Below are 26,153 nucleotides of genomic sequence, written 5' to 3' on the forward strand. Positions count from 1 at the left end.
ATGATTTCTATTTCAAAAATATAATAAATAATAAAATTTAATACCCTCGGCCATCGGTTCTCCCCGTGCATGCGTGGGTTTTCTCCGGGTACTCCGGTTTCCTCCCACATTCCAAAAACATGCTAGGTTAATTGGCGACTCCAAATTGTCCATAGGTATGAATGTGAGTGTGAATGGTTGTTTGTCTATATGTGCCCTGTGATTGGCTGGCCACCAGTCCAGGGTGTACCCTGCCTCTCGCCCAAAGACAGCTGGGATAGGCTCCAGCACCCCTGCGACCCACGTGAGGAAAAAGCGGTAGAAAATGAATGAATAAAATGTAATAATAATGCTAATAATTTAATCACACAATAAATGAAAATGAACTCGATAATATTGGCAGCTTTGATATATTGTCTTGTGTGTCTGTTCTCTCACCTCCAAACAGGCGAGAAGAAGGTTCTCTTAGCCGTCTTTTTAGTCGTAGAGTTGAGAAAAATGTCACTGCTTTTGTTCCGGAACCACTTTGATTGTAGACCAGTGTTATTTCAGATTTGTTCCTGTTTGTAAAACTATAATTATACTCCATTAAATATTTATCTATCCATTTTGTATGCCGCTTATCCTCACCAGGGTCGCTGGAGCCTATCCCAGCTGTCTTTGGGCGAGAGGCGGGGTACACCCTGGACTGGTGGCCAGCCAATCACAGGGCACATACGTATAGACAAACAACCATTCACACTCACATTCATACCTATGGACAATTTGGAGTCGCCAATTTACCTAGCATGCATGATGCCCAGAAATGATTACAACGGGAACAATATAACATGCCGATATGATCATTTTGAGAGACAGTCATTGTGGTTGCAGTCAGCAGTGGTGTTTCCACTATGTCCATTATTTTATTTAGCTTCACCAATTAACCTAGCATGTTTTTGGAATGTGGGAGGAAAATTGAGTACCCGGAGAAAATCCACGCACAGGCATAGATTCGAACACAGGTCTTCCCCCATCTCCTGACTGTGTGGCCTACATGCTAACCACTCGCCCACCGTACGTCTATGAAATATATGTTTTGTTAATATTTTTGGTCATATCAACAGATTAATTGGATTTGTATTATTTTTTACAGGAAAAATGTCCTCGGTTTTTCTATATTTCAGTTTTCATCTGACTTTTAGCAAACAATTAACGTCGAAAACCAAGGGTCCCAGGTCCACTGTATATTTTTTCCTTTCTCCACTGGAATGATTTTCACCCCACTCCCACCTGCTAGTTTGCCACTATCAGCCAACATCTCCTGTGGAGAAGAGAGGCGCACTCGCCGCCAAATACTTAAAGGCCATCTGCTGCTACAACCAGAGAGTGGACTTCATTCAAGTCCTTTCATGTGGTGGGAAAAGACATGCATTGGCCAGCGAGTGCTGCATGCCGCATGGAACATGTCCCACACTGGTTGGCTGGAGCCATGTTTGGCTTTGAGTCCAGCAAAGGAGCTCTGTTTAAAATATTGAGGTTGTTTGTCCTCATATCATATGTCATCCAGGGAGACTTTAAAAGAGCACCCCACTTCTTTCTTCTGCTTTAGTCCATATATGTCTGTTGATATCCTACGTCCACAGAAAAAGATTTAAACTCGCAGCCGGCTTTGATTCTTCTAACGCCCACTTAAAGAGCAGACTCTTTGGTCCGTGACGTCTATCAGGGTTGTGTGTTTAGCCTGACTGCAAATGGCAGAACGTCTCTGCTCCAATACGCATTCATCGCCCATCGTTGGATCATAATCTCGGAAAATATTGTCGAGCGTGACCCCAGATGTTCAACATTACTGTGATTTATGTTGTGTTTAATACAAAATCCTGTGTTAAGTTTTGCCCCAGCCATTTGCAGTGTAGATATAGCACATAAGCAGCATAAGCAGCTAGCTGCTGACGCTCATGTTTGTTACTTTAGAGCCGGGGTCTCAAACACGCGGCCCACGGGCCAAATGTGGCCCGCAGGACACTAGTTTGCGGCCCCCGCCTTGATATGAAAGTTTAATGTTAGTGCGGCCCGCGCAAGTTTGATATGGATGCTGTATGGTATCATGTACCCAGAAAAAATTATTACGTTTGATTAATGTTCATGTTAAAGGTTAAATAACTGTTAATAGTTATCCTCCTTATCCGTGTGGAAGTGGCAAGTTTTTGGCTATTTCATTTTAAAGGAAATAACTTGAAGGCTACCGTTTAGGTCGCTAGCTCTCTAGTTTGCGAGTTAGCATGTGTCTCAAGACCCTGCAGTTGCGCAATATGTTGTAAATAAAAAGAGTATAAATGTGACTATAGTCGTGTTTTGTCATGTCTACAGGGCTCTAATAATGCTTTGTTCATTTTAATCTGAAAAAAATAATTTGTCTACCGACCAACTATATGTGGTTTCTTAAGTTTTTATTATTTGTCGTTTTATTATTATTATTATATTTATTTATTTTTTACTGATTGATTGATTTTCTTTATTCTTGATTTGTTTATTTATTTTTCATCTTATTTTGTGTAGAAAAATAAATAAATAAAATAAGATATTTGAGAACAGTGGAATGTTTTATCAGAGCTTTTATTGTAGAAAATTGGAACCAAAGCAAAGTTTTTAAAATTTTTTTTGTTTTTAATTAATGCGTTTTTGTTTTGTTTTTTGGAAAAACTGATGCGGCCCAGTCTCACCCAGACCCGAGCTCCAGTGGCCCCCCAAGTAAATTGAGTTTGAGACCCCTGCCTTAGAGTATGGACAAGAAAGAATAGTAGCTTTTCTTCCCAAATGCTTTGATTTCGGTATTCCCCTTACGGAACGTCTCATTATCAGATTAGTGCCAAGTTATTTTGAGTTCCAAAGAGACATAAAAGCCCAGTCTTCCTCGCCTAAGCAAAACCTAATCCCACCTAATCTAATAATTGCTTCCAAGTTCACCGTCTCATTAAAGCAGCGCTGCAGGATGGCAGCAGCTTCAAATGGCTGTCTAGCATGTTTAATAATACCCATGGAACCCTGTCATGATACAGGATCACATCTGTGGATGCCACAAAGCTTCTTCATTGTTAGTATGTTCTAAACAAACTCTATAACTTCATTCTACTTTCCTCCTGAACCTGCCTACCCTTTCTTTGCCCTCAACACTCAAAGGTTACACCGGGAGGAATTGAGCTACCTGTGTTTCAACGGTTGGCTTTTTATGAGTGGGTGTTGAAATGTGTTGCGTCTCAGACATCTCCATTTTATATACCATTTGACATCACGGTGACAGTTATAAAGGCAGGTGTGGATGGACAAGGCGCAGGACCTGATGAGCGATGTGGTACATATTTGTTCTGAAATATCTCCTCCTGTACTGCAGCGGTCATCACACAGGCGTCACGTCAAAATAAGAAATAGTATAACGTTGTGTTGCCATGGTGATGTTCATATACCATAGAAAAAATAAAGCAATGCAATATAGCTACTGTATATGTTTGCATTCCTGCTAATCTTTTCCTGGTGACTACATAGTAGATGTTCACATAAAGTGTATCTTCATCCTAAATTGCAGCCTAAAGTCCGCTGCAGGCCTGCTAGTGCTTCTAGCAATAAGGCACTAATGGCCTACATTGGGTGGCCTATTAAAACACACTCAGGGTGTTTAGGTGGGACTTGACAAACACTTCCATGTTGCTGACCACATCCCTGTGTGCTTTTTTTTGACATTTATGGCCCCACTCCTCCATACATTGTTGCATCAGAATTTATGGAATCATCTTATCCGAAGGTCGAGGAGCTCAGACAAAGCAAGGGCTTGAGACCTGCGATGATAAAGCTGTGCTCGTGGTGACATACATCTGTCAAAATATTCCGTCAGGAGCTTTTCTGACAAATAAATCCTCTCACAAACACAACAACATTCTAGCTGTGGTGCGCTGCGGTTCTTTGGAGTAGGATGCGGTTTTAAAAGTGTAGATCACAGACATATTAAGGTTGCAAGAGTGATGTGAGATCTGGTCCGCCAGGAGTTCTTGCATGCTAGTTGCCATGCCAGTGTTGCCTGGTAATAAGCAATGTAGTTATGATCTTTGTCTGGTGTGGAGCAAAGGCTGCTCTCGGTGCTAAGCAGGCAAATCATAAATCATAAGGCTGATTTCAATGAGCTTTGTCATCGTAAATTTTAACGTTTTTTTGTGTACAAACATAACTTATCCCATTGCGATTCCCTCCATAATACAACCATACATCTATTTTCTATGCCGCTTATCCTCACTGGGGTCGCGGGCATATGCTGGAGCCTATCCCAGCTGTTTTGCGAGAGACGAGGTACACCCTGGACTGGTTGCCAGCCAATCACAGGGCACATATAGACAAACAACCATTCACACTCACATTCATACCTATGGACAATTTGGAGTCGCCAATTAACCTAGCATGCATGATGCCCACAAATGATTACAACGGGAACAATATAACATGCCAATATGATCAGCATCCTCTGTAGAACAACCAGGTTTAGAGACAGTTACTTGCCCCTGGCCATCAGACTGCTCAATGCCAAATAAGCCCCTCTTCCTGCCCACACTCACACGCAAAACTTTAAATTATTATTTATTTATTCATTAATTCACTCATTTTCTACCGCTTTTTTGTCACGGGGGATGCTGGAGCCTATCCCAGCTGTCTTCGGGCAAGAGGCGGGGTACACCCTGGACTGGTGGCCAGCCAACCACAAGGCACATATAGACAAACAACCATTCACACTCACATTCATACCTATGGACAATTTGGAGTCGCCAATTAACCTAGCATGTTTTTGGAATGTGGGAGGAAACCGGAGTACCCGGAGAAAACCCACGCATGCGCGGGGATAACATGCAAACTCCACACAGAGATGGCCGAGGGTGGAATTGAACCCTGGTCTCCTAGCTGTGAGGTCTGCGCGCTACCCACTAGGGCGCCGTGCCGCCCTAAATTATTATTATTTATTCTAAATTATTTAAATTATTTGTACAAATTACTGTTTACACTGTACGTTGTTCATATTTGATGTCATCGATTTATTCTCCACATTATTATTTATTATTATACGAGAGCCAGGCAATGACATTTTGTTGGCAATTTCACGGCTGTGTTATTGTGCAATGACAATAAAGGAAGTCTATCTATCTATTTTGAGGGACAGTCATTTTGGTTGCAGTCAGCAGTGGTGTTTTATTAAGAGGTGTTTCCACTATGTCCATTATTTTATTTAGCTTCTTTACAGTAGCTAAGTGTTATATACAATTCATATGATTCATTTATGTATATATTCATATATGTGTTATATGACTAAATTTCCCTTTCTAACTACAACAGATCCCCGCATACTCATGATTCAGTATCCATGGCCTCACAAATGTTCTAATTCCATTGTAGTTTTGATGGTTTGTTCACAACGGTTTCATCCACAAAGGACTCATTTAATGATTGATTGATTGGTTGATATGAATGATTGCAGTAATTGACATTTTGAAATGTCCTCTTTTGAGGATTTGCTCTGTTTCCTCGTGTCATGTTAATATTTTCAGGTCCTCTGCACATAACCATCTGTGTGAAGACGTAAGCTGAGACGCCCTCTGCTTTGTGCGTTTTAGCAAAACCTTGTTCAGTTGACAAAAGCCCACAGAGGTCAACAATGAGACCACCACTCCTTAGTGAGGCTAACTGCCACTGTTGTCACAAAGGCTTGACAAAGACGTCGTACCTGCTTGGATTGTGTCCTGTTAAACATCGCTGCTGTCAAGATAAATAAGCCCGCCTGACCTATTTGTTTGGGTGACATTTCAGCTTCATGCTCTGGTGATTTTCTTGTGGGCTTCGTGCTTGACGTACAAAACTGCTGTTGACACTCTTTATTGTGAGGAACTGCTGACAGACATTGTTAGTTTGGGAAATGCACTTGGAACCGAACAGCGTGAGATGATGCCTTTTAGGAATGGGCATTGAAATAAAGTGATTGAGTCGTCATACCGCTGCCAGTAATCACGAAACCTCAGTAATGTAACAATATGGAATTATTACCATTACACCCACAACTAACAATTTCAAAATATACACATATAATAAAATATAGATCACATATATATCATTATGGACCTCACAGCTAGGTGGACCAGGGTTCGACTCCACCCTCGGCCATCTCTGTGTGGAGTTTGCATGTTCTCCCCGTGCATGCATGGGTTTTCTCCGGGTACTCCGGTTTCCTCCCACATTCCAAAAACATGCTAGGTTAATTGGTGACTCCAAATTGTCCATAGGTATGAATGTGAGTGTGAATGGTTGTTTGTCTATATGTGCCCTGCGATTGGCTGGCGATCAGTCCACGGTGAAAAGTGGTAGAAAATGAATGAATGAATATATATCATTACTGTATATATAACTACTCTGACCATCAAATTATTCCCGGTTTTTGTGTCAAAGGAAATATAGAGTAATATAGTATAGTGTTTTTTCTCTCCACTGAGTGTAGGCTATTAAGATGTCTTGACAGAACTACACACACACACACACACACACACACAGGTTTGCTGAAAGATCTGCCAGCAGGCTGCAGTTCCTCCCATGACTTTACACTTCATTCCGATCCAATTTATCTTGGAGGCATCTGGGTTTGAAAACCCATCTGAGGATGAAGCTATCAATGATTTTCATCTGAGGTTTTCCTTTTAGCTTTTCAAACCCTTGTCTGCACGGTGATGGATGGATAGTGCAAATACAATGCCGACTGTCATCCGGGCTGCGTTTTTAAGAGTTTATGATGAAATGATGAATGATTCTGAAGCTCGCAATTTCCCTCATTGTTTTAAATCGACACGAAATGGGGGCTTCCTATATTATTTTGTCTGTCTTTGTGCCTCTCTGCCTTTTTACCTTCTCCTCTGACTGAAATGATGATCTTGGTTACTTTCCATTTAAGCACAGCAGTAGGAATCTGCTAAATAACAAATAGGTTAAAATATGATTTATCCATCTCCTCACTCCACGGATTCAAAGGAGCTTGTTGAATACTATGAGCATTTAGATTTAGAAAAAAGGGTTGGTTTTAAAGTATGTCAGCTCCAGTTAGAATGAATTAGCCAGAGGCAGTAGATGTCTTCCATTCTTGCCCATCTTGTTGAATGTTGATGTGATGTTCTGACTGCTGCTGCTAGCACTCAGGCTGCTGAAGTAGATGCTTTTAAAGAGAGAATAGTTCCCAGTGCGTTGTGCATTAGTGTTCCTATGCATAAAAAAAAATGGATTGGAGCTTTTCTGTTCAGTAGTTGATGTGCTGCGGCCCAACTTCCTCCAGGATAAAAACAAACAAAACAGTTGGTACTGCACTTTAACATTTTATATTGTATGTTTATTTTGTTGGTGTTTAATTATGTTAAGAAGGCGTCAGGTCAGCCAATCAAATCTATAGAAATTGTTATTACTATTATTGGAACCTGATTTCATGGTATATCATATAGACAAGGGCTCTCAAACTCACGGCCCGCGGGCCAAATGCGGCCCTCACGACGGTAGTTTGAGGCCCCCACCTTGATACCAAAGTTTAATGTTGAAATGACAGCTTAAAGCTGTGTGCACACCGGACACAATTAACATGATTTTGCCCCGCCCATACTGTTACCCTACTATCAGCAATGAAGCTAAAGGCTTATGACGCTGGGTACAAATAAATGCAGGAAATGATTTGGAATAAAACGGAAAATACACGTCAAGATAAAGCATCTCATCAAACATTGTTGTCGTTAAAGTTACGACGCTGCTCCCAGATGGAACTGAGTACGATGCTAACTTGCTAATTGGGTAAAATTATTCAGTTTCATTAATGTTCATGTTAAAGGTTAAATAACTGTTAATACTGTACATTTGAATCTGAAAAAAATAATTTCTCTACCAACTGTATGTGGTTTCTTACGTTTTTCTTATTTGCTGTTTTATTATTATTTTACTTATTTATTACTGATTGATTGATTTATTGTCTTTATTCTTAATTTGTTTATTTATTCGTTTTTATCTTATTTTGTGTATAGAAAGATAAAAATTAAGATATTTGAGAACAGTGGAAAGTTTAATCAGATATTTTGGTGTGGAAAACCGGAACCAAAGTACTGAAAAAGTGTAGGGTATAGCAGAAGCAAAAGCATTGAAGATAGTTTTTTTTTTTTATATAGATTTTTTTTCCAGTTTTTCATAAATGCGTTTTGTTTTTTTTAAAACCTGATGCGGCCCGGCTTCACCCAGAACCTAGCTCCGGTGGCCCCCAGGTAAATTGAGTTTGAGACCCCTGATATAGACTATCAGGGATGTCAAATCCACTGTATTTTGAAAATCGGATAAAATAGGCTTCCGCCACGAGATCGTGCTGACCCGGTTGCCGTATCACGGTTGTAACTCTGCGCCACACTCCAACATGGCAGGTGCAGTTAAGCGCCTCAAAGCTACCTGCCGGCCGCAAAAGTAGAAAACGCACCACCACCATGCGAACATGTCCACGTGTACTGTAGGGAAGTTATACGATGCATATTCGGCTCCGTAGCTACAGCGGTAGTTCCCCCTCACTTTACCCGGGCTACTGTGTCATGGTGCGGGGAGCTTGCACACTAAGTGCCGCTCTACCACTGGTTGTTTATACTAGGGACCGTCAATAAATGACTATTGTGTTGAAGGGTTGCAATCACATGTACTTTGATACATCGCAGTCCAGCCAAATTCTGAAAGAAACTCTGACTTATTGTCTAGAAAATATGGTACACGAATCACTACACTACAAAAAAAGGTTGTTTCTGATGACTTTTCACCAACCCTTTGTGACTAGTCAGTGTGAGTCAATATCGAGCATAAAGTTAACACACTGCTTCATTTTGTTTAGATGTTTCTGGCATATAACCTTAAAAACATCTTGGCTAACAGACCTTAATGTCAGATTAGTTGATATTACGATGAATTCCTACCAATCTGCCGACTCGAGGGCGACTTCCACCTGACATTCCAGCCCCCCTGGCCAGCCTTAATGGGGTTGGCAGTGCTGTGTGCCAAAGAGGAGAATCCCTGTGCGCAGACATTTTACCCCTATCAGCGGATTTCACCATCAGTCTTTAACCTACTTTCTGTCTCTCCCACCTTCTTGTCAATGGAAACTATTCTGAAGCAGAATGGTTGTTAATATTGCATAGGGCCTGAAGCTCTCACCGGTGCATTAGTGTGTTTATTGTAAGCAATGCACGGTAAGTGTGTATTGATCCTGATTAAAGCCAGAAGTGCTTACTCAGCTTTTAGCAATTTTCTCATGCATTTTCTGGCACCTGGTGTTGCCATACCAGCAGACGGTGAGGGCGGGAGTGAGGGTTTGCATGGGTTTCACACCAGGGCCGTTGAGGAGGTATCCCTAGCTCAGAACTGAACTCTTTCAGTTGGCTCAATGACTCCTTAAGGCTCTATCACAAAATCATTCAAGTTCTGAACTGTGTCATCAAAAAGTCAAGTCAGGCATTGTATGTATTCAAGTTTAATCTGATATCGGCTATTTTTGCTACCTTTGTAGTCTGCATTGATGCATTTTCTCAGTTCTCATCAGAGCTTATTATTGGATATCTTGTATATATCTTGTATATATCTTGTATATATCTTGTTAAATTGTCTTTTTTACTCCACTTTTATATACTTTTTTTTTAAACTTGACTACTGCACTGAAAGGAGAAGCTCTCCAATCTCGTTGTACATCTTGTATAATGACAATAAAGGCCATTCCGTTCCATTCCATTCCTATTCACTTCAGTTGCAGTACCAAGGTCAGTGCCTCACTAGCCATGAACCTCACCGCACGCCACAGTGCAAACTGTTGGCAGACGCCATAGGAACTCTTAACTTTATTGACAGTGGTGTAGCACAAAGGTCATTTTTGTCATTACGAATTTCTTAGGTTTTTTTATGTATTTTTCCCAGCCCACATAAATAAACCACTCGGTGTCTCAGATATGCTTAATCTTGAAATGTATCTTTTAATTATTTAGATTTTCTTCATTTGTTCATTGTAACCTTGAATATGCTGATTTTAGTTTGTCGGCACGTTATCTGTTCTTTTCAACTCTTCTCACTTTGAAGCTCTCTCAGGAGTTTGAATAGTGTTTGTCCTTCTTATCGCTTTGAAAGTTTTTCTGTGCAGTCGATGCAAGCATTTATTTTCCCTGTGTGCTCAATGAAAAAACATTAGCCAGACGGCAAGATAAATCCTTTTCTCTGTCCGTGGTAATGCAGTTGTGTTTTTTTACATATATATTGCACGCGTATCCTTGAGGTGTGTTCATGGGTATGAGTTTGAGACAGGCAGTGTGTTTGAATGATGTAGGTCATGGCGCCTGCTCTTCTGTCACGTTTGAGCTGTGCTGTGAATTTGGTAGACTTCCTCAGATGTGATAGACGGTGCCCCCTTCCATTTCATCACTCTCCTCCTCCCGTCTGTCATCCTGTGGTTGTCGTAAACACCCTCTCTCCGTGTGTGTGTGTGTGTGTGTGCACTGTCTTTGTAGGGACTTTTCCCGGAAGTTATTCCTTAGATGCGCTCAAAGAAAGGGATCTCTCATATGTACATACCTTTACAGTACAGACTGCATCAACAGGTATAAAGAAAACCACTGCTCATCCACCACATCTCAGCTCCCAGTTTTGTATTTAGCACACTGATGGCGTTGGGCCATAGCGAACATTTGAGTGGATGTACTTCCCCATAGCTGCTGCTAGTTGTTCTTCGGACCGCAAAGCAATTGAGACCGAATCCACAGTGCCACGGTGCACTCCTCAATTCCAAACGATCACATTTGTACTGATCAATTAACCCAGTGATTTTCAACCTCTGCCGTGGCACACTAGTGTACCTTGAGAAACCGTCAGGTATGCCGTGAGGAATTATCCAATATCACTTTTTATAATTAACATTTATTAATCATCATTTGCAAATATTATGTCAATAGCCATTATGTCAATAGTATACATGGACCCAAATATTCCAATTGCATTTGGTTTATTTGCTCAAACGGAAAGAATTGAACAGGGATGGAATATTCCTTTAACCAATCCGATTGAGGTATCTTGTACCCGCTCAAACGGAAAGTTGTCAGGGTGCGTTCTTCTTCGTGGTGTTTTTCTTCTTCTGTTGTTTATTGGCGGTTGGCAAGCAGCTTTCGTGTGCATTACCGCCATCTGTGGAACAGAATCTAAACCCTTCTATACTTTATTCACAAGTCCAGTTTTATTAAAAAAGAAAATATATATCTATATAAAACATGTCCTGAGTTTAATTATAAAATATTAGCAAGATTGAATTTGATCTTTTCCTGTTTAAATTTATCCCGGGTGTGTTCTTTCAGCGCATGCTCAGATATGACGTAACACGCAGATCCAGACGTTCTTCACTTTTAAAAATGGAGGCCAGCAATCGGCACTGGACTAAGCAAAGTTTGTTTTTGATTCAAACTAAATTTCAAGACTGGACAGACGAAAAACTGGCAATACGGAGTTATTCCAACAAGTGAAAGAATAACTTGGGGAAGCCGGTATCACGTGATGGTGATGTTTACGTTTTACTGGGCATGCCCTATTTATTATTCTGGTTGATTTCCACGACGCATGTAGACAAGAGATTGGAATATTCCTTTCCATGGATACCATTGTTTCCCGAAAGGTCATTCGGAAAGAGAAAAAGTGGTCATGTAAAAACATGGCTACTGTGGAGTGTCTGTGGTGTAAAGACTGGAAGAGCAATGTAATATTGGTCCGTGTGGCAACACCTACCTTGTTCCTCCGATAGACTTATTGATGCACGTGTGAGGTCGTGGTGACATTTTGTAACATTTTTGGTTAGTGGTGTGCCACAAGATTTTTCCAATGTAAAAAACGTGCCGTGGCTCAAAAAAGGTTGAAAATCACTGAATTAACCGATTACCGTATGTCCATGCTTAGTTGTAACACTTTGTTTTCTTAGTGGAGTCCTGTTCATTTATTGAACGATTATTACCTCCATGAAAGCTGTTTGTTTTCATAGCAGTTTGCTTGGTTATTTTTGTTGGTTTAAACACTGCTTAAATGATTTACCCAAGCAACCCATCCATTACTCCAAAATAATGCATGAAGTGTATAGAGGTGCAGGAGGTGGATGTCTTTTTGCATCAGATGGCACAACCCGGGGGTAGAAATGTGGTCCGGCAGAAGTCAATTATCTGGTCGCAGGTGTTCCAGTGTTGTGTCCAGAATTGTACCGTTCCAATTGACATGAAAAAAAATCAGACACAGGTCACATAACAGTAAAAAATAAAATAAAATAAAAAAGAAATCAGAATTGGCCTGCAGTGAGAAATAGACTTTGGCCCTGGGCAGATGACGCTGACATGACAACACATAGAAGATGAAATCTGATTCTCCTGAAAGCTTTCAATGTGTCAGTTTGTGACATTTGGCTATGTTCATTTAATCCTGGCACTGACAAGCAACATTACACGTGTGAATGAATGTTCAAAAAGGATGCCAGTTGTCTATTTGCCATCTTGAGCGAATGTGATGTGATGATGAGGAACAAGAGCATTGATGAAGATGGAGGCTTGTCTTAGTGTTCATATCTCGGCTTGGCTCCCGTTGACACATCCCTCCCCCCACACCACACATGTATGCAACACCCACATGCTGCTGGCGGTACGCTTCGTCGACTCTTAGCAGTGGAGCGTCCCATATGATGACAAACTTGACATCAGGTATGCTAACTTAACGTCCCATCGGGCCGATGAGGGACCTGCGGTGACAGATTATAGAGCAGGGGTCTCAAACTCAATTTTACTTGGGGGTCACTGGAGCTCGGGTCTGGGTGAGACTGGGCCGAATCAGGTTTTCAAAAAAAAAAAAAAAACGCATTTAAACAAAATAATTCCACTGTTCTCAAATATCTTACTTTTTATTTTTCTACACAAAATAAGATGAAAAATAAATAAACAATCAAGAATAAAGAAAATCAATCAGTAATAAATAAATAAATATAATAATAATAATAAAACTGCAAATAATAAAAACTTAAGAAACCACATATAGTTGGTGAGTAGACACATTATTTTTTCAGATTAAAATGAACAAAGCATTATTAGAGCCCTGTAGACATGACAAAACACGACTATAGTCACATTTATACTCTTTTTATTTACAACATATTGCGCAACTGCAGGGTCTTGAGACACATGCTAACTCGCAAACTAGAGAGCTAGCGACCTAAACGGTAGCCTTCAAGTTATTTCCTTTAAACTTAAATAGCCAAAAACTTACCACTTCCACACGGATAGGGAGGATAACTATTAACAGTTATTTAACCTTTTAACATGAACATTAATCAAACGTAATAATTTTTTCTGGGTACATGATACCATACAGCATCCATATCAAACTTGCGTGAGCCGCACTAACATTAAACTTTCATATCAAGGCGGGGGCCTCAAATTAGTGTCCTGCGGGCCACAGGCCTCGTGTTTGAGACCCCTGTTATAGAGGTACATTGTGGTAGCTGTTGGAACATGGAGAGATGACTGCCGGAATTCAAACTGGACTTGACACTGAAGGATGTTTCCAATATTTTCCCTTCTCTGGTAGCTAAATGATATAACCGGTCTATGATAAGCATCTCTCATTGTGCTGCAGTACACCTCTACACCTCTGCTATCTAATATACATGTTATTAAATCTGAAACTGTCAAAGAAAAGTCAGCATTATTTGTAAATCAGATGCAGTTCTTGCATTGGCTCTGATTAGATTATTCAGCTCTAGTGAATTGTGAGCAGCGATCTTATTAACGAAAAAAATCACATTATTAGCTCCACTCATAATTCTACCGCTACTGCAGTTGGATGTGTTCTTGGAGCTTTAGTTGAGGGTGCAGTCCCTCCAGTAAAATGTTAAATAGAGCAGAAAACATGTATCTAACAGCCCTGATGGATGCATCATGAAAGATTTAAGTGTGCGTGAGGATGAGAGTGCAACACATAGTGTCTTGTTTGAACAACATGTCTTCCCAAAGTGATGGCACATGACTGGTGTGTCTGGCCTTTGTTTATGTATTAGATTGCAAACATCACTCAGGGTTCTACATTAAAAAAAAAAAGACTTGCCCATGGGGAATCCTTAAGGTGAGAACTACTTGCCCGAACTTGCCCCATGTAAAATGAAAAGACTGCCATAATATCATCTAATTTTTGTGGCATCACATGAGAATCTCATGATCATTTCTTGTGGTTAATACTATATTTAGCATCAATATATGCTGATAATTCATCAGATAATAGTACTGATGCATTGTATTTGAAGGAATGTTTGAAAAATAGTGTAGATGTATGTTAAAATGGCATGCATGGTAGTCGTAGTAAGCAGTGATATTTATAAGTTGTGCACCACAATGAAACATTATTGAATAGACACATTTGTGTACTAGTAAAGTGTTTTTAATCCAGAAAAAAAAACTCAATGGTCAAACAATAATTTGTGAAGCAAAGGTGAGAAAAATCCACAGAGAAATGGAACCGCTAGATTTTGTAGCTTGTGCAAAATCAGCACTTGGTATTGGATCTAATGGGTGGTGTTTCATTGTGACCACTTCAAATTGTCACAGCAATGTGATTCACTCACCTGTGCCATCATTTGATTTGCTGCCGCTAATAAAATACTTGTTTAGGAGGCACTGGTTCATCACTTTTTGCTGTTTTCCTTCACAAGTTGTTGAAGAATTAGACCATGTTGGCAGGGACGCCATGATAGATGTTTTCCTAGTCAAACCATCGCTGATTGGTTGATCGTGTTGGTAAAACGCGGACCGTGGTCTAAATAAACGATTCTGATTGGTCAATTTCAAGATTTGCAAGGATTGGTTTGCAAATTACCACCGGAATTACGCAGTCCGTGTTTTACCAACACCCAACAAGAACCACTTTAAAAAAAACTCTTGGCAGTATGGCATGCCAAAGTGCAGTTGCCCGACGGGAATATCACTGATTGGATTTACTTGCCTGAATTTTGTTTTAACTTGCCCCGGGCCATCGGTACATCGTTATTGTCGAGCCCTGATCACTGCATCGCAAACTACTACATCATTTTTTTACTATGTTGTATTTAAACATCCTTCATTTATCCTTCTGCTCATTTATTGTTTCCTCTCTTCACACAGTCCTATCCATCCAGGCTGCTGCCATCCAGTTCACCAAGGAGCCCAAGTCCCAAGATGCCTTGCACGGCCGCAGCGCCATGCTCCGCTGCGAGGTCAGCGATCCAACCGACATCACTTACGTCTGGCTCCACGATGGCCAGGCCCTGGAAAACAGCGAGAGGCGCTACCAGGAGGGCAGCAATCTGAAATTCACCGCTGTGGACCGCCAGCTGGACGCGGGAAACTTTGAGTGCGTCGCAGAAAAGGCGTCCACGGGAGAGGTGCTCCATTCCACAAACGCCTCCTTCAACATCAAATGTGAGTATTGTGTTTCAGGCTGTGTTCTGGTCCTCCGCTCTGAAAGCACCCTGATTTCCTGTGTGAAAATGCCCAGTTGACAGGGTTTCATAATGGCAACGAGGACGTGCATCCAGTTTCTGGATCAGAAAATCAAAACAAAAGTTTCAGTGTAGGATGGCGGCTAAAGTGAGCTGAAGGAATGTTTCCACTTTGTAGTCTTTTCTTTGAGACTTCCTCTCAATTTCCCATCGGTAACTGGATACATGCCACCAAACATGTGTTTCTTGTCATTTTCCTTTTTTTGTGACATCACACACTCTTTTCCCATCTGCTTTCAAAAGCTTTTTGTCTGGATATTCCCGCACTTTTTTTTTTTTTTACTTTGAGCTATGTAATTATTTTGTGTTAGATTAAGGACGGCCCCTTTTCTCCCTGCTTTCTGTCATGGATGGTCAGGGAATTTCCTCATAATATCCAATTAGCTGCATAACCAGAATTGAACAGAACTTTTTGGTGTAGAATAAAGCAATATGAATCCTGCAAAATCCTATGACCAGGGGTCGCAAACTCACGCCCGCGGGACGCTAGTTTGAGGCCCCTGCCTTGATATGAAAGTTTAATTTGTTTAATTTGTTTTTTCATTTGCTTATTTATTTTTCCATCTTATTTTGTGTTGAAAAAAAAAAATTAACATTAAACATTTATTTAATAATTTAATAATAAATAAAATTTAATTTGTTCATTTGTTTCATTTGTTTTTTGATTTGCTTATTTATTTTTCCATCTTATTTTGTGTCAAAAAATAAAAAATTGCATTAAACATTTATTTAATAATTTAATAATGAATAAAAATTTATTTGTTTCACTTGTTTCATTTGTTTTATGATTTGCTTATTTATTTTTCCATCTTTTTTGTTGAAAGCTAAAAATTAACATTAAACATTTATTTAATAATTTAATAATAAATAAAAATTTATTTATAATTTTAAAATAATTTATAATAGTTTATAATAATTTGTAATAATTTAATGTTTTATCAGAGCTTTTGCAAAGAACCAAAGCACTGAAAAAGTGGAGGGTATAGCAGAAGCATTGAAGACTATCATATTTATATAGGCTAACTGCAATTCTGTATTGTTTAAATCAGCAGATACTTGTGGCCTGTGATGTTGACAACAGCTTACATCACATATGTCAGAGTCAAGGGTTTTACCTGGCCCGCGTGATGATATTAATCTATTATTAGATTCGGCCCGCAGATAAACTGTACTACATTTCCCACAATGCAACAGGGACGCGCGAGCGGGAGCATAGCGGGAGGCGGCTTAATTTATTCAGCAGTCATTCAGCATCAGTCATTAGCATAACAGCAAAAGTTAATTTACAGATACCTATCAACAATGGCAAAACGGAAGGTGGACGGTGAAAACAGGGGCTTTCAAACAAGGTGGGAGTTGGAGTACATGTTCACGGAGGTAGCTGGAAAACCTGTGTGTCTTCTATGTGGAGAAAGTGTGGCGGCCATGAAAGGATATAATATGAGACGGCATCGTGAAACAAAACACACAGACAAAAACAAGATTCTGGACATGGAACAAAGGCTACAGAAGGTCGAGGAATTAAAACGAGGCCTCAAATCTCGACAGAGTCTGTTCAGAAAAGCCCAGTCGAAAAAAAACTCATAACATAAATTTTATGTTATGAGTTTTTTTATATAAAGGACATTTGTATTTTGTGCCTGCTGAAATTAAAAATGACTGACAGAGTCATAAGAAAATATTGCTTTATTTATCCAATCATATTGTAATATATTTGTTATGTTTTCAGTAGGTTAAATCTTGGTTTTAATGAAGATTGGACAGTCCGGCCCTCGTCTTGTGGCCAAATGTTTTATTTGGCCCTCCGTCCATTTGACTTTGACACCCCTGGTTTACATAGTGTTGTTGACAAAGTACCGTATTTCCTGGATGCTAAGTCGCTCCGGAGTATAAGTCATAGCAGCCAAAAATGCACAGTGAAAAAGAAAAAACCTATAAGTCAAATTTTTTGGGGAAATTGATTTTTTAGTAATAACAATAAAATGGAAAACAACAGGCAAAATACTTGCCTGTTTACGTGAACAGGTGCTATGTTAAAATAACATTATTAACAGTTATTCGGGTAACATAAACATAAACCACAAGCCGAGAGCACCTTCTTGTGGCTGTCAGTTTGGAAAATATAAACCAAAACAACATATACTATATAAGTCGCTCCGGAGTATAAGTCACAGGACCAGCCCAACCATGAAAAAAAGTATGACTTATAGTCTTGAAAATACTTTGTTTAATGAGGATTGAACTTCTTTAATGTTTTCTGGTGAAACATTACCTAGTACAGTGCTGGATGAACATTTTGATGTTCAAAACGTACAGTGAGGTGAACCCAAGATAATATAGACACAAGAGTAATTGCTAGAATTCCGACAAGCAAGACACGGCTTGGCGAAGCGCCTTCTTCAAACTGCTCTGTAGACAGACCCAACCCCCCACCCAGTCTGCTTTCTATCAAAGCCTCGTCTTCTTGGAGCTGCTGTGACACATGATTACTGTAAGGCAGCCTTCAGTAACCACTGGAATAATGAATAGTTGAAGACTATCTATCTGGTGGCAGGTGATGAACAGGCGGAAGATGCAGAATCTTTGTTTCTAGACAGGGATCCCTTTTGAACAGTGAGGAAGTAGATTCCTCAAATATGTGAGTAGTTATTGAAAGCCCACCCAAACATCTGGCTCATTTTCGAACCTCATATCGTACATATGTATCTCTTATTTGATTCTACAACTCTGTAATTGGTAGATGAAAAGATTGTGTGGGATGTGAAAGATGTCGCCCGTGGTGCCACGGTCATCAGACACTCGCCTTTCAACCATTTTCAATGTCAACGTCAGTGACAATGGACTACTTCAGTTGGTGAAGGTCTTTTATTCATTATTCAGGACTGAAAGAGTTCTTCACGTCCGATACGACTTTGTTTCTACAAGTCGTTCTCAAGCAACACAATTACAACTGAGGCTTCCAGATGCATAGTACTATCTCCAAGGCATGGATTCAGTGATATTTACACATGGCTGATGAACATTTTGCATGGGAATTTAAAATAGGTTGCTTGACATCATTATTAATGAGTATACATATAGAAAGGATATTAACCCCTTCTTTGTAAATCTTGGTTGGTATTTGCCTACAATAGTATTTGATCGATCATCATCAATTTGTTAAAATCTATAGACCTACTAACAATTGTAACGGTGTAGGTGAATCTGCATAATGCATACTTCCTTAACATTCTTCACCTGTGCCATATTGTACTGAGTAGCCAGGAGATAGATGACTGTGCCGTTCCCTTTGCTACACTGCTGCTACTGTATGTTTGTAAGTAGTAATAATGAGCAGTTTAAGTACAGTACGAGGTCCATTTATGATTTTTTTGGCCACCATAATATTGACTTTTGTGATGGCATCACATAAAAACCCCAAAAAACGTCAAACAAAAACAACCTTTAGATCAGGGGTGTCCAAACTTTTTCCACTGATAGCCTGAAAAATCAAAGGATGCCAAGAAAAAAACAGAAAAAAATAGCCTGCATCTCAGCTTTGTTTCTTCTTGAACATGTTTTGTTCTCATTCTATTTCTTCATTCATTCATTCATTCATTCATTCATTTTCTACCGCTTATCCTCAGCTGTCTTGGGGCGAGAGGCGGGGTACACCCTGGACTGGTGGCCAGCCAACCACAGGGCACATATAGACAAACAACCATTCACACTCACATTCATACCTATGGACAATTTGGAGTCGCCAATTAACCTAGCATGTTTTTGGAATGTGGGAGGAAACCGGAGTACCCGGAGAAAACCCACGCATGCATGGGGAGAACATGCAAACTCCACACAGAGATGGCCGAGGTTGGAATTGAACCCTCATCTCCTAGCTGTGAGGTCTGCACGCTAACCACACGACTACCGTGCAGCCCCATTTTATTTCTTTATTCTCATAATGTTACATTTTTTCTCAACCAACTTTTCCAAAATGTTGTCTTTGATTTTTTTTTCTCTTAACATTAAAACTTTAAAAAGTTTGTAATATTATTATCTGTAATATTATGACTTTATTCTCATAAAATTACATTTTTTTCCCCATTTTTGTTTTTGTTTTTGAAAGATTAAAAAAAAAAGGTCACCTGCCGTAAATGGCCCCTCGGCTACCATTGAGAAATGAAGCAATACTGATATACTGTAGCTAAAGCAGTCATAAAGTGTCATGCAGTAATAATTACTACATCCTCCAGGATCAATTTGTTTTAGTGTATGGAATCATTTGTCTCTGTCATAATGTGCAGGTTGGCTTCTCTCTGTGGATCACTTTACGTAGTTCAGACCATGTTATGACAAATGCCCTCATATTTCCCCAACATACATTTAACGGGTGATAAAGCCACACACAGCTTTGAAAGAACCCCCCCACCCCCTCGGCGCTAATTCTGCTTGAGCGTTCACTCATGTGTATGCTACTTTGCGTGCATAGTGGTAAATATGAACTATAGGGGGAGGGGCAGGGTGGTTTACATGTACTGTACCGCAGTTTCTTGTATCCCCCACCTTCATACACCAGCCCCCCCCCCTCTTCATCCAGGCCTCTGGCGAGAGGGAGAGAGTTAATTTATCTTGCTCTCAATGGTGGGTAAGCAAATCCTGTCAGTTGAGAGTTATTCAGAGTAATTATCCCCCCCTCTGTGTTCACTAATAGGGGTTCAGCCCCCCTTCGTCCCTTTGTCCTGCCTGGTCACTGGGTCTCCATGGCGAGACCGTGTCCAGCAGAGGCGTCAGGGCCAAGCCTCGCCATTGTTGAAGCGTTTGTTGGTCCTGGAGGTGACGCTTGGCTTGACTCGGCCGAACAACATGCAGACGGATGAATGTTTTGGAAAATCTGTTGCATGGATCTGCAACCGGCACTAGCAAGACACTCAATCACATCCCCGTTTAATCTGCAAGCTCACACTAAGCCACACGAACAAAAAGCAAACACACACGCCATCTTGTCCTAATCACCCCAGCGTGTGTCTAACCTACATTTTATTAGCAGCTGTGCTTTTAAAATGCCTTTTAAAATCCTTCCTGGTCACTAGCCTCACTCCATTAACTCGCATCCGTGGGCTCTTTTATTTTGCAGTTTAACACATCTGTTAATCACAAATGACCCACACAGTTCGTAATGTCATTTAATTAAGTCCATTGAATATTAGGCCTTTGTCAAACACAGCTGATAATTATAGGTTATCACATGGTTTGTCTGGTATCAGGCCCGGTATCATGCCCCCAAGTGTCAGTATCAGCCCAAGACCAGAGGGCTGATACTAGCACTAGTATATATTAGCACATACTATTTAATCATGAGCTTATTATCACGTACTATTTAATCAAAAGACCATTTTGTTTCCAGAAAATGTTCAGTTTATTACATGTATTATATCTAAACAGTGTAAACACAATAATTGCAAAAATATTTCAACAATAATATTTTATCAACAGTCTTATCTTATCAATGTCTGACAATTAAAGTTCCATTAATCAAGTTTGGGTTTTTTGGTGACTGGAGAAGCATTAGGCACTAAGCCAGGGGTGGGCAAACTTTTTGACTTGTGGGCCGCGCTCAGTTAACAAAATTGTGCGGGGGGTCAGAATACATATTTAACACATAAACACACTATTTTACACTTATAACTCTAACAGTCTGCCTTCGATTATTAGTCTAATTTTATTTTATAAAAGTGTCATACTATCAGCTATATGATCTCATTTCCTCAAACTACGAAATTTTATTTTACAGTTTTTTATTTGTTTTACTGAATAAGTCATCATGTTAAACGTTGAAATACACTGAAAGTAACTGACGGGCCAGATTCAAACGCTTGGCGGGCCGCATGTGGCCCCCGGGCCATAGTTTGCCCACCCCTGCACTAAGCACTCATGTGCTGTTCTCTGATTGGTTGTTTCACGGGCACGATATCAGAGCAGCGCGCTCTGAGTGGACAGCTACGGGGGCTGATACTGGACATGGTTAAACTCTATATTTTATCAGTATCACTGCCCTGGGCTTTGACACAGTATCATTTCGGCCTTTTCCCGTATCATTCATGGGCGGTTTCTAGGGTACAGGGCTAATTAATACTGTAGTATGTGATTAACTCTGACACCAGACTTTTCCCTAACCTTCTTTCTGTCTTTATTTATTTATTTATTTATGTCACAGCATGAGCTCAACCTGCATTTACATACCCATATGGTACTGCCAATCAAATAAAAAAAAAATCCCCTGGAAAGCATCTGCCATGCCTGTTTCAGAAAATTGCAACAAACCGTCTCACACATACACACATACTGCCGCCATTGTGAAGGAATCTGCCTAGACGGTAATTTCTCTTAATTCTTCTGTTATCATCCCTGTGTTGATCATGCTTCCTGTCCCGCCCCTAACCCAATAATAATTATACACCCTTAAGTACGGCGTTAAGACCGGGCGCGCTCGGCTCGCAGTCATTGAGACACTTAGTCATGCATTCTGCGACGGCTCACAAGCTCGTATGTGTGCCTGCTAATAGGTTATGAAAGAGTGCCTTCTGTTTGTCGAGCGGACAGCTGGAAGAAACCTGAGCTAAGGACTTAAGTGTTAGAATGTGCAACTGTCAAGGAACCCAGGTCAGGCTGGTTCCCAAATAATAGAATGGCAGAACCAATAATGGCCGATGTGTCAAGGGTTTGTTATGAATCTCAATGGTTCTTTGTACTCAAAGGTCAACAGTGTATCGCCGTATGGTGTAGCGGCGTGCACACACTTGCTGCTCGGTCATTTTGAAATGCTGTTGACAAAAATCCTTGGATACACCTCTGAATCAGGTCATCAGTCAGGATTATGGAGAACATTTCCCACAGGCATCATTCAAAGTCTTGGCAGAAAAGTGAAGCTGATATAAACGAGTAATCCCTCGTTTATCCCGGTTCATTGCTTCCAGACTCAACTGTGGTCATTTCCGCAAAGTAAGATTCCTGCTTTGTAGATGGAATATTTTTGGCCTAGGACTATGGAATAGAAAACCTGACCAGTCTAGGGTGTACCCGGTCTCTCGCCCAAAGACAGCTGGGATAGGCTCCAGCCCACCCTGCGACAATAGTGAATAACATGGATGCAATAGACCAACCTGTTTTCTACTAAGTCTTATTAGTAATCTCTGCATGAAATAACTTTTCCGTTCATATTTTCTTCATAATAAGACCTTGCATTGCTCCTCATGAGACTACACTCTGCGGCACTCTGTGTGCATGCTAGCAGCCCTGCCTCCACCCACCGAGACAGAAAGAAACTCAAAGAACTCATCACTTGTATTGGTACTTGGTATCTCGTAGCTACCTTTTGAGTGTTAAGTGGCTGTGTGATGAGTTTAGCGTTCTTTTTACGGTGACACCATGAATATTGAACTGCAATTTCCAGTGGGCTGGTAAGCTCGTCGTGAGTTCACTCATAGCTTGTGATTGGCTCATGCTGAAGAAAGAGTTACTATATTATTACCTCACTGACTCACAAGCAGGACAGTGTTTAAACGATTAGTAGTAGTTCTGAAGTAAAGGAGATGTCACAAGATTAGAACCATAAATTAGCCACACGGTTTAAAGTTTATGAAAAACGTATCGTCTTATATACTGGAAGTTACGGTAGTTTGATTTATATGAGTGGCCACAAATGAGTGTTGGTTGAATGGTCATGTTGTTGGATTGATACCACCGGAATCTGACGCCCACCTGTTGTTCTGGGCAGGTTTTTATTTGCAAACAAGGTTTGGCTCAGGCAGACATGCTGATGATAGTCATTCCACCGAACTGAACTGAACTCCATGTTCCTCCATCTGGTTTTATAGATGCCTTAAGCTCCGATCTCACCAATTAAAGTTCAGCGTGTCTAGCCTGAGGTTATTGTAGCGTAGATGGCGCTCCTCTTCGTCTTTTTTGTACTCCTCTACTCTGAGTTATAGCTGCTTTTGTCAGGAACGACCTTGACTGAGACACACAATTAGCATAGTTGTCAAAGACTTTCAGAAGCGTGCACACAAACATGCATGCTTGGGGGCACTCGTGTAATTTCCCTCGCTGGCTGCAGGATGGGCTGCATCTCACTCATCACTGCAAGCACACACACCTACCTGACGGACACGTAGAAACACACACACTTCAACTTTAGAAAGCTGTACACCAGGGGTCTAAATTTACTTGGGGGCCACTGGAGCTCGGGTCTGGGTGAGACTGGGCCGCATCAGGTTTTCCAAAAAAAAAAATATTTATTAAAAACAAAAAAATTAAAAAAAACTTCGCTTTGTTTCCAATTTTCTACAAGAAAAGCTCTGATAAAACATCCACTGTTCTCAAATATCTTACTTTTTATTTTTCTACACAAAATAAGATGAAAAATAAATGAACAAATCAAGAATAAAGAAAATCAATCAGTAATAAATAAATAAATATAATAATAATAATAAAACGGCAAATAATAAAAACTTAAGAAACCACATATAGTTGGTGGGTAGACAAATGATTTTTTTCAGATTAAAATGAACAAAGCATTATTAGAGCCCTGTAGACATGACAAAACACGACTATAGTCACATTTATACTTTTTTTATTTACAACATATTGCGCAACTGCAGGGTCTTGAAACACATGCTAACTCGCAAACTAGAGAGCTAGCGACCTAAACGGTAGCCTTCAAGTTATTTCCTTTAAACTTAAAAAGCCAAAAACTTACCACTTCCACACGGATAGGGAGGATAACTATTAACAGTTATTTAACCTTTAACATGAACATTAATGAAACGTAATAATTTTTTCTGGGTACATGATACCATACAGCATCCATATCAAACTTGCGCGGGGCGCACTAACATTAAACTTTCATATCAAGGCGGGGGCCTCAAACTAGTGTCCCGCGGGCCGCATGTTTGAGACCCCTGCTGTACACAGTTGTTGGGGCATCTGTCTGTAGACAATTGCTTTTGTCTGGCTCAGACGAGGGGTGTGGAGGTTATTAAAAGAAAATATATTCAGTATACGGTGCCGCCCATTGCCCCTAGCAGACACACTGCTTACTCTTACGTCTCCACTGTTGTCTCAAGTGGATGCCATGCATATTTTATTGGAGTGATACACACATGATGGCTGCAGCTATAGACTAAAACAATTATATAATTTCATTTCTACGTACAGTTTCTTTCTTTAAGAAGTTAGATTTATTCAGGGGGGTGAAGGGCTTATATATGGCTTTTTTATTTTTTTATATATATTTATTTTTGACAATTTATGGGCAAATCCTTAAAGGCAAAGTCAAACTGTTCCCCAGATTTGTCTGTGATGCATTGAGCTAAGTCAGAGGATCAAATTGCTTCTGTTTTCTTTCTTGGTTCACTTTCATCAGTCACTGCCACACAACAGATCAGGTTTCATGATTGCGTGCTTTGGCTTTTACTGCTCCTCATAATGCAATATTCATTCATCTAGGTTGTTTGAAACTAGGTTTGTTGCAGTAGGTGTCCATTTATGTTCCCCATTAAGGTACAGTCTACCCTAATTTACTTATCTGGATAAAGTGAGTACCCCCACAGTGATTATATATATATTTGTTAGTTAGAAAAGTATCATGGGGTTGTAATACACTGTCAAATGGAAGTGCTGTCACAGTGATGCACCAATTGGCTTCATCCTTGAAGCACCACTGTGTCATGCATCCATACCTGTAAATAACTAGAGGCCGCTTAGCTGCGTTTCTGCTCCTTAACACTTTTTGTCTTGTCCTGCTCCTTTCATTTGAAGTCATTTTGGGGTTTTATGTCCATGCAGGGTTAGAAAGTGGTGGTGTGACATTAAAGGAGCCCACCTCAGAGGGGGAAATTGAGAGCTCCGCACCGGTCACGCTTCGCTGTCACATTGACGGACACCCACGGTGAGTCCTCAAATCCTCTGTTTAACGTGACGATGCAATATCTGTTCTAGCCTCCATTATTTTCGTATTCTTCCTTCCGCCGTCTCATAATTTCCTGAATCTTATCTTCTCAGGCCGACATGCCAATGGTTCAAGGACGGGGTGAAGCTAACTGAGAAGAGTCATCAGATCAACAATAAGGAGCGGACGCTCACCTTCAAGAGCGCCACTCCAGATGACAATGGCCTTTTCTACTGCTGTGCCAAGAACGCAGCCGGCCATGTCTGCAGCAATAACAACTTTACTCTCAACATTATAGGTGAATTTGATTATAGGTTTTGCATCTCAGCGTATATATATTTCTGCTTGCTTTTACCGTATATATATATATATATATATATATATATATATATATATATATATTTTTTTTTTTTTTTACATATTGTTTGCTCGCATGACACTTGTGTATTACTGCCAGTGCGCCGCAGAGAAAAGTATCGTACATTCAGCATCTGTCATTGAAACCTGATGCCCACTTCACTAATTAGCCACCTGCAACACACACACATAATGTTAGCACCTGGGTGGAGGAACGATGGATAATTGTCGAGTTTCCAGTTATCATGTTACCACCCAGGACACTTCCATAGGGTTTCTTTTTGAGGCAGCTTTGACAGATTT

At 40.3% G+C, this 26,153-nt stretch overlaps 1 protein-coding gene across 1 annotated transcript in view; it reads left to right on the forward strand.

Annotated features, from left to right (window-relative positions):
* ptk7b (protein tyrosine kinase 7b) overlaps positions 1-26,153 on the forward strand; it is an 83,823-nt gene that overhangs the window by 38,986 nt on the left and 18,684 nt on the right. Inside the window, exons 3-5 of the mRNA XM_058058250.2 lie at positions 15,192-15,488; positions 25,391-25,493; positions 25,607-25,791. Coding sequence (XP_057914233.2) covers positions 15,192-15,488; positions 25,391-25,493; positions 25,607-25,791 — 585 coding nt within the window. The remainder of the gene's footprint in view (positions 1-15,191; positions 15,489-25,390; positions 25,494-25,606; positions 25,792-26,153) is intronic.

Source organism: Doryrhamphus excisus, linkage group LG20 (assembly GCF_037039965.1).
Source record: "Doryrhamphus excisus strain RoL-2023G ecotype Guam linkage group LG20, RoL_Dexc_Guam_v1.1, whole genome shotgun sequence".
NCBI lineage: Eukaryota > Metazoa > Chordata > Actinopteri > Syngnathiformes > Syngnathidae > Doryrhamphus > Doryrhamphus excisus.